General features: G+C 37.2%; 1 protein-coding gene across 38 annotated transcripts in view; it reads right to left on the bottom strand.

The window, feature by feature from the left end:
* LOC117431445 (RNA binding protein fox-1 homolog 1) overlaps positions 1-12721 on the bottom strand; it is a 603925-nt gene that overhangs the window by 100392 nt on the left and 490812 nt on the right. For 3 of the 38 annotated variants that reach the window (XM_058995834.1, XM_058995828.1, XM_034052347.2), the window contains exon 1: positions 4982-5083. The exons of 34 other annotated variants lie outside the window; for them this stretch is intronic. In XM_058995834.1, coding sequence (XP_058851817.1) covers positions 4982-5068 — 87 coding nt within the window. In that variant the 5' untranslated portion in view covers positions 5069-5083. Of the gene's footprint in view, positions 1-4981; positions 5090-12721 lie in introns of those variants that run through there. One more of the 38 variants, XM_058995830.1, reaches the window with a different exon arrangement.

The raw sequence follows: 12721 nt of genomic DNA on the forward strand, positions 1-12721 counted from the left end.
TTTCAGAACTAAAGAAGTTGTTTGGGGACCGTTATTTTAGGCTCTGGGGCAAATACTTGGCAACCTCGCAGGAATAAACCATTCTCACATGAAACAATCACTACGGTCTGAATCCAGTTGACTCTAGACAAAAGTATTGAGATAATCAGCATATTAAAGACAGCACCAGAACCATATGTTAATTATGTAAATGATTTGTTTTAATCAGCTAGAACCGTGTGAAGAGTTACTGGGAATGCAAATGTAGGGAGTTATCAAAAATCTCATTAATATTCATCTGGGTTCTATGCGTGAATGTATCCATCCGAATAGATGAATTAATAGTTTGATGAAAGATGAAAGTGCTGCAGGGGAAGTCTGTGGGAAACCATCTGTCTTACATTGTATCCCTCCTGGGCCTGAACTGTTCAGAGACAACTGCAAGTGGAAACAAGCCCCACGGACACGCAGAGGCTGTTTACAAGGCAGCACTATAGAGCTGTTGACCAACATGTTGCCGTCTTCGATACTGTCCTCAAATGGATAGGGGATTGTTACAAATGACTGCTACTACATTGCTGGGGTGTCTCCACCCAGTTTAGATCTGGTTCATAAGGTCAAGGGTGTTTTTATCCAGCTCTTGTTTAATTTGACCTCTGAAAGACCTAATGCTTTGTTTGACCATATACAGTCTTTACCACAGCTTCTGTATAGCATGTAAAGCATCAGTGTGCTGGACAACATGCAGTGTATGTCTTCTAATACCTGGCATCCAAGTCCAGTCACATCGTGAAGGATTTGTTTGCAAAAAAAAATAAATAATAATATTTGTAAATAAAACGACACACTACTTAAAAGTGGTGCATGTTTTACAAAACAGAGAAGATGATTTCAGGCATGATAACACACACACACGCACACAGCTTGCTGGAGTTGAAAACAAAAAAAATGAAACTGAAAATGATCACTGTTTCATCAGCCTGTATATGGTTGGAGACAAAATGTTATTAATTCTTGGACGCTTTTGTGCACAATTCAAAACTTGCATGCGCTTATTCTTTACAGAATCGTGACAAAAATAAATCTTGCATTAGCCTAATCTTCTCAAACAGCTGCAGTCCGTTCCTGTGTTTCCCCAGCCAAAGGCAATTATGAAAAAAGCTCCAAATGCACCTTACAATTCAGCCTACATTTTATTTTGACCCTGCAATGTTCCAGCCAGTCTGTTCTGGGCCTATATGTCAGCCTTTACTGTTTCTCTTTGTGTTACCAGTTTCCAGAGACGGGTTTCTGAAACGCATTTACAGTAGGAAATATTCCTGCTTAACTATAGCCATTTTCAGCCAGGTAACTTAAAATGTGCCACTGTGATCACTTGACAGGTCTAGCAACCCTGGCAACCCTCATCTGAAGTCAAAACAGAGATGAAACCACAACGCCTATATTCATGTCAACCATCAATCATCTGGTAGGTACAAAAGATTTAAGAAATGAAAAGAATCTGCAACACTTTAGTTTAGGGATCCACTATAAGTGGTTATAAAAAAAAAATTGCAAAAGTGTATTATCAGACCAAAAGGACAGTTTTAAGCAAGTATAAACAATAGCAAAAAAAAAAAAAAAAAAAAACAACGGCAAAAGTGTAGCCTTGTTATTTTTTATTATTTTTTATTTAGCAGATGCCTTTAATGATATTATATGAATAGCATAATTAATAACATGTTTACAAATTGTTTATAATGACTTATAACAGATCCCTAAACTAAAGTATTACAGAGATATCATGAATCTGCTTATAAGCACTCCCTGAGAAATGTAGATTATCACTATGGGGTGATTTATATGTACTGTATTATGATATATTTAAAGTTAAAGTTATGATTTAAACAAGCATGTGTTATAATAAAAATGTTTTTAGATGTCACCATGGCCTAGCCACGACACAGATAAAAAAGTGACAGGGGATCAAAACGAATTCACAAAGCATACAGAACTTGCATTAAAAGGCCTATAAACAGGGTCTCCATTCCCTAATTTCATTTCCGTGAATTATGAGTTCTGGCTGTCAATGCTACAAGAATCTGAATATAAAAACTCTGCATACTGTTTTCAGAAGTGGAAATGTAAGATTTGGAAATCTGTGCTTGATACAAAAGGCACGGTTAGCCCTGGCATTAGCTCACTGTTCACATAACCCATCTTTGTTCTCAAGGTTGTTAAAAGATCTTCCATTTGATGAACCCCATGGTTCACTGAGCCCTCTCATATTACACACTATCCTTCATGATCTAAACTTGATAGTGTCCTCCTTCTTAAAGCTCTTAGCTGTCAATACTACTAGTACAGCTCAAAGCCAATTAGCTTAACAAATAAATAAATAATCACAACACAGACTTCCCTGGTACATTACTTGTAGTAGTTGCTATTCCAATTTCCAGGCAAACAAATGCTTGTATATTCTATAGTAGCACGAGACAATAGGATTAACAAAATTAAGTTTATGTAATCAAACATTTAAAATAAACTTACAGATCATATAACAATGTTGTTTTCTGTTTTACCAATATGGTGTTTAATTGAAGTTGCTTCAGCAGGATTTAAATATAGCAGCTTTCATGTCAAGCATTGCTTTCATTTGTAACTGCATGTAATAAACTCCTCCCTGTGTTGAAGAAAGGCACCACCTCCCTTCATATGGTAAAGCTTAGTTTCATGGTTATTGCGTTTGGGGATTCTGTAATATTGGCTTATTTCAGCATTTCCAAAGAGCTTCTAAGGATAAGCAACTCTTCCATATATTATATACTACATATATATATATATATATATATATAGGTATTAAGTGTGATTTAAACACATATAACACGTTATTATGATGATTCTTTAGCACGGTAGTGATATGTTACTGAGTTCTTCCATTCTCCTAATTCCAAAGCAGTACTGCTTCCTCTGCCTCCATACGCAGACCAAGAGCAATCAGGTTCTTACAGGGTTAATGTAAGACGTCCAAAATGTAAAAGGGGCCTACATCAATTTCATCTGCCTTAGTGATGTGCCTATAGTGGCATTTGGTAATGACGGGAACATTCCAACAAATCGATAGTTATTTAATTCCCAACAAGCTCCTGAGTCCATTAAACCTGATTACATTCACCCATTTCAGCTGGGTGCAGTTATTATTCCTACACAGGCACTTCATCTATAAAAGGAACTTATGAGAACTTTCAAAAGCAATTTCAAAATCAATCAACATTGTATGCAAGGTGCGATTTGGCTGTAATTATTTATCGGACAGAGACGCAGAGCGCTAGCTGTACCAGTGTACGTCCTTCACCCAAAAAATAATAACAAAAATAAATTTAATTCAAGGTGGTTATGCAGGGCGGCTCAGTGCATATGTTTTTACTTATCCCGCTTGCAAAAAAATTGCTGAAATAAATAATTGTAGGCATCTATTTCTTGTAACTTTTTCCCTCATCCACAAAAGCAAAACTTTTGATACAAAAGATTTTTCCTAAAATTCTGTGTTTTTCGAAAAATTTCTAGAAATTATAAATTTCCATTGGGGTATATATATTATATAAAGACATCAGGGAACATAAAGTATAAAGCTTTCAACAGCAATAATGGATTGAGTGGATTGATATTCTTCAGCGTCATATATATGTATCTTATATAAGGTGGGCATTTAAATTAAGGGCACACAAAATAATATTACAATATTGCGCTTGTCTTTTGTCCAGCCATTACAACAAGCTGCTTGTACCCGGCACACCTTTGGAGAATACTACAACAGCCTGTTTTTTAAATGTATTTTCATGAATATATTTATCATTTTAGATTCCGCTATTCATTTATTTGGTTCAGTTTGGCTGAGTGACCCTCTAGTGCAATCAAAGCATGTCTCTCGCAATCATTTACAATAATATTTACAATATTGCATAGCCATGAATACATTCCATGTAGGATAATAATATGTCTAAGAAGTAAGGTATTATTCAATTTGTAGCACACAGTTACTGCAGATAATGCAAGGATTGTGTACTACATTTGGAAACTTTTATAATAAGCAAACGCGCACCACATTATCAGTTTTTTGACGACCTGCAGATGGAAACACTGTAATAGCAGCGCAGTTTCCATAAACACAATGGATAAGGGATTTACTTATTGTGTTGTGCAAACTGTGATTGTGTTCCCTTCCCAGAATAAAGCAATCAAAACATTGAACATATACAAAAGAAAAACTATGCATCCAAATACTACTGCACTCAGTTTTAAAATATAAATGCTACGCTGTCTCCATATTCAATATATTCAAATGTTAATAACTAATTTGCTATGCAATTATTAACTAATTTTCAAACATTATTAAAGCAAACAACATAAGCCAGGCTCTTTTATATTCACTACTTCCACGTTTAATTTAACATGATTCCATGGTTGCTATAGGAAACACAGCTATAGACGTACAGAGGATATATGCTAAAACACACAGCTACAAATTAAATAACAATGTACAGTATATGCACGGACGTACATGGTAGACAGACACACAGATTGCCTGTAATTGCAATGTATTGATGTTTATTTTTGAAACTTTGTGCACAAGCCCACTCTCCAGCCCTTTACTCTAAGCAATGCCATGATAAGTTACTTTGCCTCCTGCCTTGCTGTGGGAGTGCTGAGTCCCTTGAAAGGCTGGGATGGAGAGCAAATCTCCTGCCCTGTGGTCAACCTCGAGACGCGAAAGCATGAATGTTAAGCAGCGGCAGGATCAATACAGGCGAATATAGCTCAACTACACCATTTGTTCAGCCATGAGAGATGTCAATACACAGATTAGGGTGATCCATCTTTTTGATTTCCTACTGTCTTCTTCCTGACTACATGAGGGCTTTTGCCTGTATTAAAAGTGTTTGCTTTCTCAGCCATAAAAATTCAAATTATTACTCTAAGTGCACTGGCGTTAAGTTGCTTGTTGCAAGCGGCCTTCCATTACCTGAGCAGCTACGGTGAAGTATGGTGCTGTTGGTAAAATCATCGAAACTCCGTAGGGATGAAGAAGGACTCCTTGAGGTGACAGCATACCTTCAGATTATGTTTTTTTTTCCCCTTTCACCCTCACACTCAACTAATACATTTGACAATAAAAAATCTTGAAGAATCAATGTCTTCTAATCACTGGAGCAGTAATGGAAGAAGTTATTGCTGGACTAGCAGGCACATCAGAAGGCAGGGGGGGCGCACCTTTTAATGTTAAAAATTCCTCCAGGATTCCCAGATAGAAACAACAGCAGCTGCACGGCTATTTCTGTAATGGCTTGTCATGTGATAAGTCAAATACTCTTCATTAAATTTTTCATTGTGTACAAAGCACCGCGGTCTACTCCACACTCTCTCAACGGAGAAGAAAAGATGTTTTAATTGCAAACGGCTGTCCCCGGCATCAGTATATTCAAAACAAACACAGCACAGGGAAAAATTGAAATATGAGAAAAAATGGTTTGCCTATCTCTGATACATCTCCTGTGTCTTTTCCAGGTAATAATGCAGATCATTCAGTTATTACAGTCATGCATCCCATTTAATACCTAAACCATATAAATATAATTAAGACAATAGTTATGCAGCAATAATATAAATGCTACCTCTATTACTAATAATAATGAACAATATCTTTATGGTTTCTATAGCGATATAAAGTCTTCTACAGGGGTGACACTGATATCTAAATAATAAGGTTGATTATTATTATTATTTAAATACTGTGCTGTAACTGTCTAAGACAAGTCACTGTGATAAGCAGCTTTCTAAATGCATTATATATTTGACTACATTTAAACAAGGGTGTTAAAAGAAAAGAGAGAAACATTTGCAGATGTAATTTTTTTTCTTCAGAATTAATTTAGGCACATTTATATTTCATTGCTCAGCTTTGTTCGGCTTCAAGATAACGAGCTGGTGACATTTGAGGAAAAGCATATAAATCAACTGTATGGAAGCATGCACTGAAGGTAGCTCCTAAAATAAAATGATATATATATATATATTACGATTTCCTGAAAGATAGCAAACACAACCTGCATCGGTTGGATCTAGTAGAGAGGCAGGCTTTTGGCCCTTGTCGCCTTAATTACGTCTCCATAGAACTGCCTCCAAGAAAGATTTGACATGGTTTTTCAATTATTAAGCAATGCAGGCCGAGCCACCTTTAAAGGTTGGCAGCAATTATTTCTTGTGTAGGGCAGCCCCGTTTATGACACTGAGATCCCCTCAGCTGGTGCCTGCTGACTATTCAGGAATAAAATAACAAGTGTCTAACTTTAGTCGCGGAGCAGCCCCCCCCCCCAACCCGCCATGCCGCTTCCTATCAAGTGACGGGGTAGCATTAGGCACACTTTATCCCAGCCCCTTCTAAAGGCCAGAGGTAACTCCTTAATAAATGTTACTATTAAAGCAACACCTACCAAGTTACAGATGTAATCCATATATATATATATATATATATATATATATATATATATATATATAGACACACACACACACACACACACACACACACACACTCAGGTTTTTATTAATTAAGTATTAAGATGTCACTGAGATGCTGAGTGATAGTTCTGGCGAGCTAAGTTTGTTCTTAGAGGGACTTGACCTTTTATGCTGTTTTCTAAAAATATTCATTAAATTACAGAATGCATCTTGCTGTAATTATATATATATATATATATATATATATATATATGAAAAATCTCTGGTTAATATTGAAGGGCTCCAATGTTGTACCCTACTGATTTAAACTTAATATAAAACCCCATTTGGTTATTTGGAGTCTCCCTGCATGACCAATATTTTTATGCAACTTGTTACTTTGTCAAATTACTTTTGATTAATTGGCAGGACACTGGGTAGTATGCATGATCAACTGTTCCGCCTTAACAATCTATCATGCTGAGTGCGGTATTACAGTATAAGTCTGCTGATGAATATAAAACGTAGGACTTGGAAGAAATAACATTGTTAATGAAAGTGATGGCTTTTTGGATACCAGCCATCATATGAAACTACAGTAAAACTTGTATAAACAGTTGTATGAACTAAAGAACCGTCTGCTGTTACCAGCCTGTAACCCAGCTGAACACATTTTGTTTCTGACGGAGGCTTCTTTTATAAGGAGACACATATGTTCAGTCATGACCAGAAGTTGCACTACATACTGTATCGTTATGAACGTGTTGTCATTTTTGGACTATGACAACGACTTTGTAGAATATTCACGTTATATAAAAAGGGCCCTTCAATGAACAGGGAATGTAATCCATCAATCTTAAAGTGTTTCTTAACAATATTTATTTTAAAACTCTTTACCATTTACGGTCCCACTAGTGGTTTAGATAAAAGATATATTACACTGTGGACTTACTTTGCGGCTCCACATTCTTGTGATACCGCACTATAAATCTTATAGCATTACAATAGGAAACAAACTCCATCAATTTTTGCTTATAGATAATGCATATCGGTTTTCTAAAAGAAAATGTCAGAAGACATCAAATCTTGATCGGATTAGGACCAAATGTTCTTTCCTTGTTAGTTTACAGGAATGTGTTTTAGAATATTAAAATCAGCCCATCAAAACATGAACCACTCACGATCCCCGACTAAATCCTTTAATTCTGTATCCAAGCTCCTGGTATTTTAACCTGTGCTCATGCTGGTGTTGGTGCTTCTGTTGCCAAAACAAAGCCTAATACCAAAATCCATTCTAAATCACTAGAGCAAATGAGTAAGATTCCATATTCACATGAACCTGCCCACACAATTAATAGCAAACATTTATTTTTTATTTTTTGTTCTAATTGAGAGCCCTTTAAAAAACAAAATCCATCACCATTACAGAGTTATAAATGAGCCCAGAGAGATCTGTGGAATCAAAGGGACATGCAGTGCTTCTTACCAATGCATATTATTCTCATTATTTAAACCGCTCTGTTTTGCATAGGGGGCAAGTAATTAAGGTAAAGTGAAACCGTTCTTGCTGTGAAACAGAACAATGTAATTGAGTTGCCCGTGAAATAGTCACTGCGTGCACAAACTGCACTTTTTGACTTTTTACTCAATACAAATTGAATGAAGAAATTACCACTTTGGCGCCTTTACTTGTCTGTCATCAGACACGCATATCATTGTTTTCCTTTAACTTAGTTTGCTTTCCATTTAAAAAGAAAAGACTACTCATTGCATGTTAAATGTGATATTTATTAAAATGGTTTATTTAGTAGAATTCCACAAAGCTGTCCAGAGATGTTAACCCTGTGAACACTACAAGATTTAGTTGATGTATGCAAACAAATACAGTATGCAACCACCTTATGCAAAGAGTTATCAATAAGGCATACTGTATGTAGTGCTGATAAGTTTATTGAGTACTGTGGCTATTCCACAATCATAGCCAAGTAACCCACAAGCCTCTGAAGGGGGCAAGTGGGTTGTTTACAGTCATCCTCGTGTGTGAAATAAACATAGCACAGCTGCATGAACACCCAAATGAATATTCTGTTTACAATGTATGTAAGAAAGCATATTTAACTCTAGATCACTTAGATCAAGCTCTGCATCTGCTTAGCAACGCAGTGTAATTTGGAACGGTGTGATTCGCCCAGTCAGTCTGTGTTTGGATATGAATGAATGCAATATTGATTCCACAATGAGACCTGTTCAAAAAAATATATTCGCTGTGCAGTTGAATGTTCTTGAATGCAAGAACTCTTGTGACTTATGCCACAAAGGCAAAGTCAATTTACCTTTTTATTCTGTACATTATTTACAGTGTGCCACCTGCTACCTATACCATTTCATTAAAAAAAGAAATGACATCACAAAAGAATGCAAAGATGATGAATGGATAAGAAAGTAATAAATTAATAAATACAAATACAAAAAGAACATCAATACCATCTGCAATGCTACCTCTTTATTGCTGCATGTGTACTTGTTTCTAAATGAAATAAAATAAACACATAAATAAAACCTATGGGGGGCCATCAGTCAAGGTCAAAGATGCAAAATGCTTATTATCGGTTTATCAGAAAATCCCCTCTGGCTGGCACATTGGCTCACTACGGTGGTACATTGCAAGGTCGTGAAATTAAATTCCAGATAGCCTTTGCATATCAGCCTCACTTGAGGGATTGAGTGGGTTAGGGACTTATCACACATTATTTGATGCCAACTGCAGCTCTGGCTGTCCACCAGAGAAAGCAGAGTGTGGCACGGGTTATGGGGAAGCCCATGCTGTACATAGGCTTGCTGTATTGTATAGCAATGAATGACCTTCTAGAAAATATCTACTGGGGAGGTGCATTAAGTATATACATTTAGAGAACAAAAAACAAACAAAAAAAAACACTTGATTTAAACCACGGTCTACATGTTTACATCCTTAATCATAATTAGTCCCTAGCAAGCTAATTAATGTTGTGTTTGAAATATATAAAGGCAGCGTGTCTAACATCCTCGATTTTGTATGACTGAACAGCTGTAAATGGAGAGGTTCTTCAGCAATTTCAAAATATTGTGCCCTCCCTGACAGTAAAGTAGCCAACCAAGTGAAGAGTTGCCATGTGAATGCACACAGCCGTTAATGTTTTTTCTGGACTTCCCATTGGACCATAATCAATGTATTTGTTCTTATCAGATGTAGCACTGCAAAGCAATACAGTCAAATTCTTTACAGCAACAGATTGACACATCGAACATCGAAGAGGAGGCTGTGTGGGCCAGTGGTTAAAGAAAAGGGCTTGTAACCAGGAGGTCCCCGGTTCAAATCCCACCTCAGCCACTGACTCACTGTGTGACCCTGAGCAAGTCACTTAACCTCCTTGTGCTCCGTCTTTCGGGTGAGACGTAGTTGTAAGTGACTCTGCAGCTGATGCATAGTTCACACACCCTAGTCTCTGTAAGTCGCCTTGGATAAAGGCGTCTGCTAAATAAACAAATAATAATAATAATAATAATAATGTATTTATAAGCGAAAAAGGTTCTGGTAGTCGATCTTTGTGTACACTTACAGTAACTGAATTTAATGTTATCGAATGCATGTATATGTAAAGAGAAACAGGTTGGAGAAAAATTATTTAAAGTAATGGAGTGGTTTCACTTTTAAACTGTATTGGTCTTAATTGGGGAAAACACTTCTTCCCAAACAGTTTAGGCTACCCTCAAGTTCCTTAATCATCTGTAAATGGCTGTCATTAGATGGAGCCATTTATGTTTCATAATATGTTTCCTTTGCTGTAATGCAGCCTTACCAAAGAAATATAATATTGCTGAATTCTGACAAGAAGTTTAAGCCTCTTGCAGAGGAATACATATGTGGCCTCAGGCATGCTACAAGGTAGCACCATATATGCCTTTGCTGGTTTCTTTTGAGGGTAAACGATCATTGATTCATGGGTGTTAAATAGTTGCTGCTGCCCAGAGATGTGAAATAACATCGATGAAGGTGGACCCACACTTTGCAAACAGGCAACTGACAGTGTTACACAGCCACCTGGCTTGAACTCGCAGTCGGCAGGGGTGTAGCTGACACACTGCTGATCCTTTTCTGTTTGACAGCAGGAAAGTGTTAAACAATGAGCAGGCGTCTGGTACAGAAGTGGTAAACTGCTGCTTTAGATCTCAAACAGCCGACTCCCCCCCTCCACCCCCATTAGCCTGAACGGGTATCCCTTTTTATTCCTATTCCTATTCCTCTACCTCGTTCCTCGCTTTGCTCCAAGCTATATTATGTGTAATTACATTTTAAACCTCAGGGCTTTTCCCCTTTGGGATAACGTAAGAGTGCATGAAAAATATGGAATAAACCTACATTCAAAAAAAGGCGAACAGCTTTTTCATGTACTGCCGGCTGCCCAGTATTTGGTCAAATATATTATTCATTGTATGTGCATTCATTGTGTTTGCATTGCTGAACTTTAGATGCTGTTCAGTTCTACAGCTCTTGTTTTTCAGTATAAAAAGATTATACTGCTTTGCTGAATGGCAGATGCTTCATAATCACTGAACAATCACATTTTAAACTGGTTGTCACACACATCAGGAGCACATTTGTATTGAATATAACAAAAGGATCCTAGTGGTAAAAGCTGATGCCTGGAAACCAATAGATTTTTGGAATGAAAGTAAATGCGGGCAGTTAATTACCATGCCCATCTCTGGAGGCAAACAAGGTAGTTTATCCATATCTAGTAAGATCTTCACAAGACCTTTAGCAGTACCACAGGAAACGACTGTAATTTAAGGTGTCTATATCAATATAAAAGCACTTAAAACTCTTGTCTAACCTTGACTACACTAAAAGCACATAAGGTTGCTTCCTTTTCGAATGCTTTGTGTACCTCATTTACATCAACATCCCTTAAAGCAGCGTTGTCTGCTGAGACATGGCTCTACAAGAGGCTTCTTAATTACCTGCAGGCAGGGGTTCAAATAACCAGTCTTCAGATCCTCATTAAGACTTACATTTCCAAAAATGAGGATCGTTTTAAGAACAGCTGGGGCCCAACTCAGGGGCAATTGGAAACAAACTACCTATTGTTTCATATTCAGGGGGAGAAAACAAATACATAAAACGATTATTATCAAAAAGAATAGGGCATTTTACAGAACTTTTTGTTATCAAAGCAGGTACATATTAATATATTAGTATTGAGCTCTTCTCTGTTCTGTGCCTTATAATATATGCATTGCTATGGTTGTAGTGGTGTCGGCTAATAGCAAGTGCTTATTATCTGTCTTGACTAATTCTTGCAGCTTAAGTAAAACACATACTGTAAGGCATGTCCTGTATATTTGTTGCATGGCCATATGCATGTATTTGGTTATTCTATACTCTGCCTCCCCTTTGCTGTATAGGGTTTAATACTGTGTTTGGATTTATGTAAGTAGGAACAACAATGCAGCAGCTGTTGGGCTGCTGTCCTGTACCTTGTACACAGCAAAGTACAATGCTGCACTCTCGCACCCAAACAACCCAGGGCATGCACACAAAAGATTACAGCGCCCAATACAAACCATCTGAGCTTCTTCCCCAAGCCTATCCTATGTCATCAGTAAGTATAAACCTAATTTGCAGGACACCTGGCCGGTTGTTACAGCATATATTATCATAATGTGTTTACACAACTCTAACTAAGAATACTGCATTATGTTTACATGGATTGGCTGAATACAGCATATGAATAAGCTGTCCTAAACACCCAACACATTTTTTTGCCCTCCCCAGACATGCAGTATTGAATTGAGCATGGGGCCATCTGGAAAACACACCTGAATGCACTCTAATGCATTTGAAAGATGTCTGGTAAAGATGTTTAGCCATATTCTTCCGTGTCTGACTCCAGGTCTTACACATATACCAATCAAATAATTAATTTTCACAACACCATGCGGCATATTTAACCTCTGCAATGCTGTCAACACTGAGGATATCAAACAGATATATACTACAGTACAACCGGATACAGACGTCCTAACAATTTCCTCAGTACATTGGGAACACAGTAACTAGACTATAGCCGGCTGCATGCAAGGGAATTCATGCCACGCAGGATACATTGCTGGTCCTTTTCTGTAAAGGATAACGGCTCATGCACAAGATTGCAGGCGACTACAAACCAGACCTTTATTTACTCTGCAAGCACACTCCAACCTCATTAGTACAGTGTGAGTGGAATCC

Source organism: Acipenser ruthenus, chromosome 22 (assembly GCF_902713425.1).
Source record: "Acipenser ruthenus chromosome 22, fAciRut3.2 maternal haplotype, whole genome shotgun sequence".
In the NCBI taxonomy this organism is placed as follows: Eukaryota; Metazoa; Chordata; class Actinopteri; order Acipenseriformes; family Acipenseridae; genus Acipenser; species Acipenser ruthenus.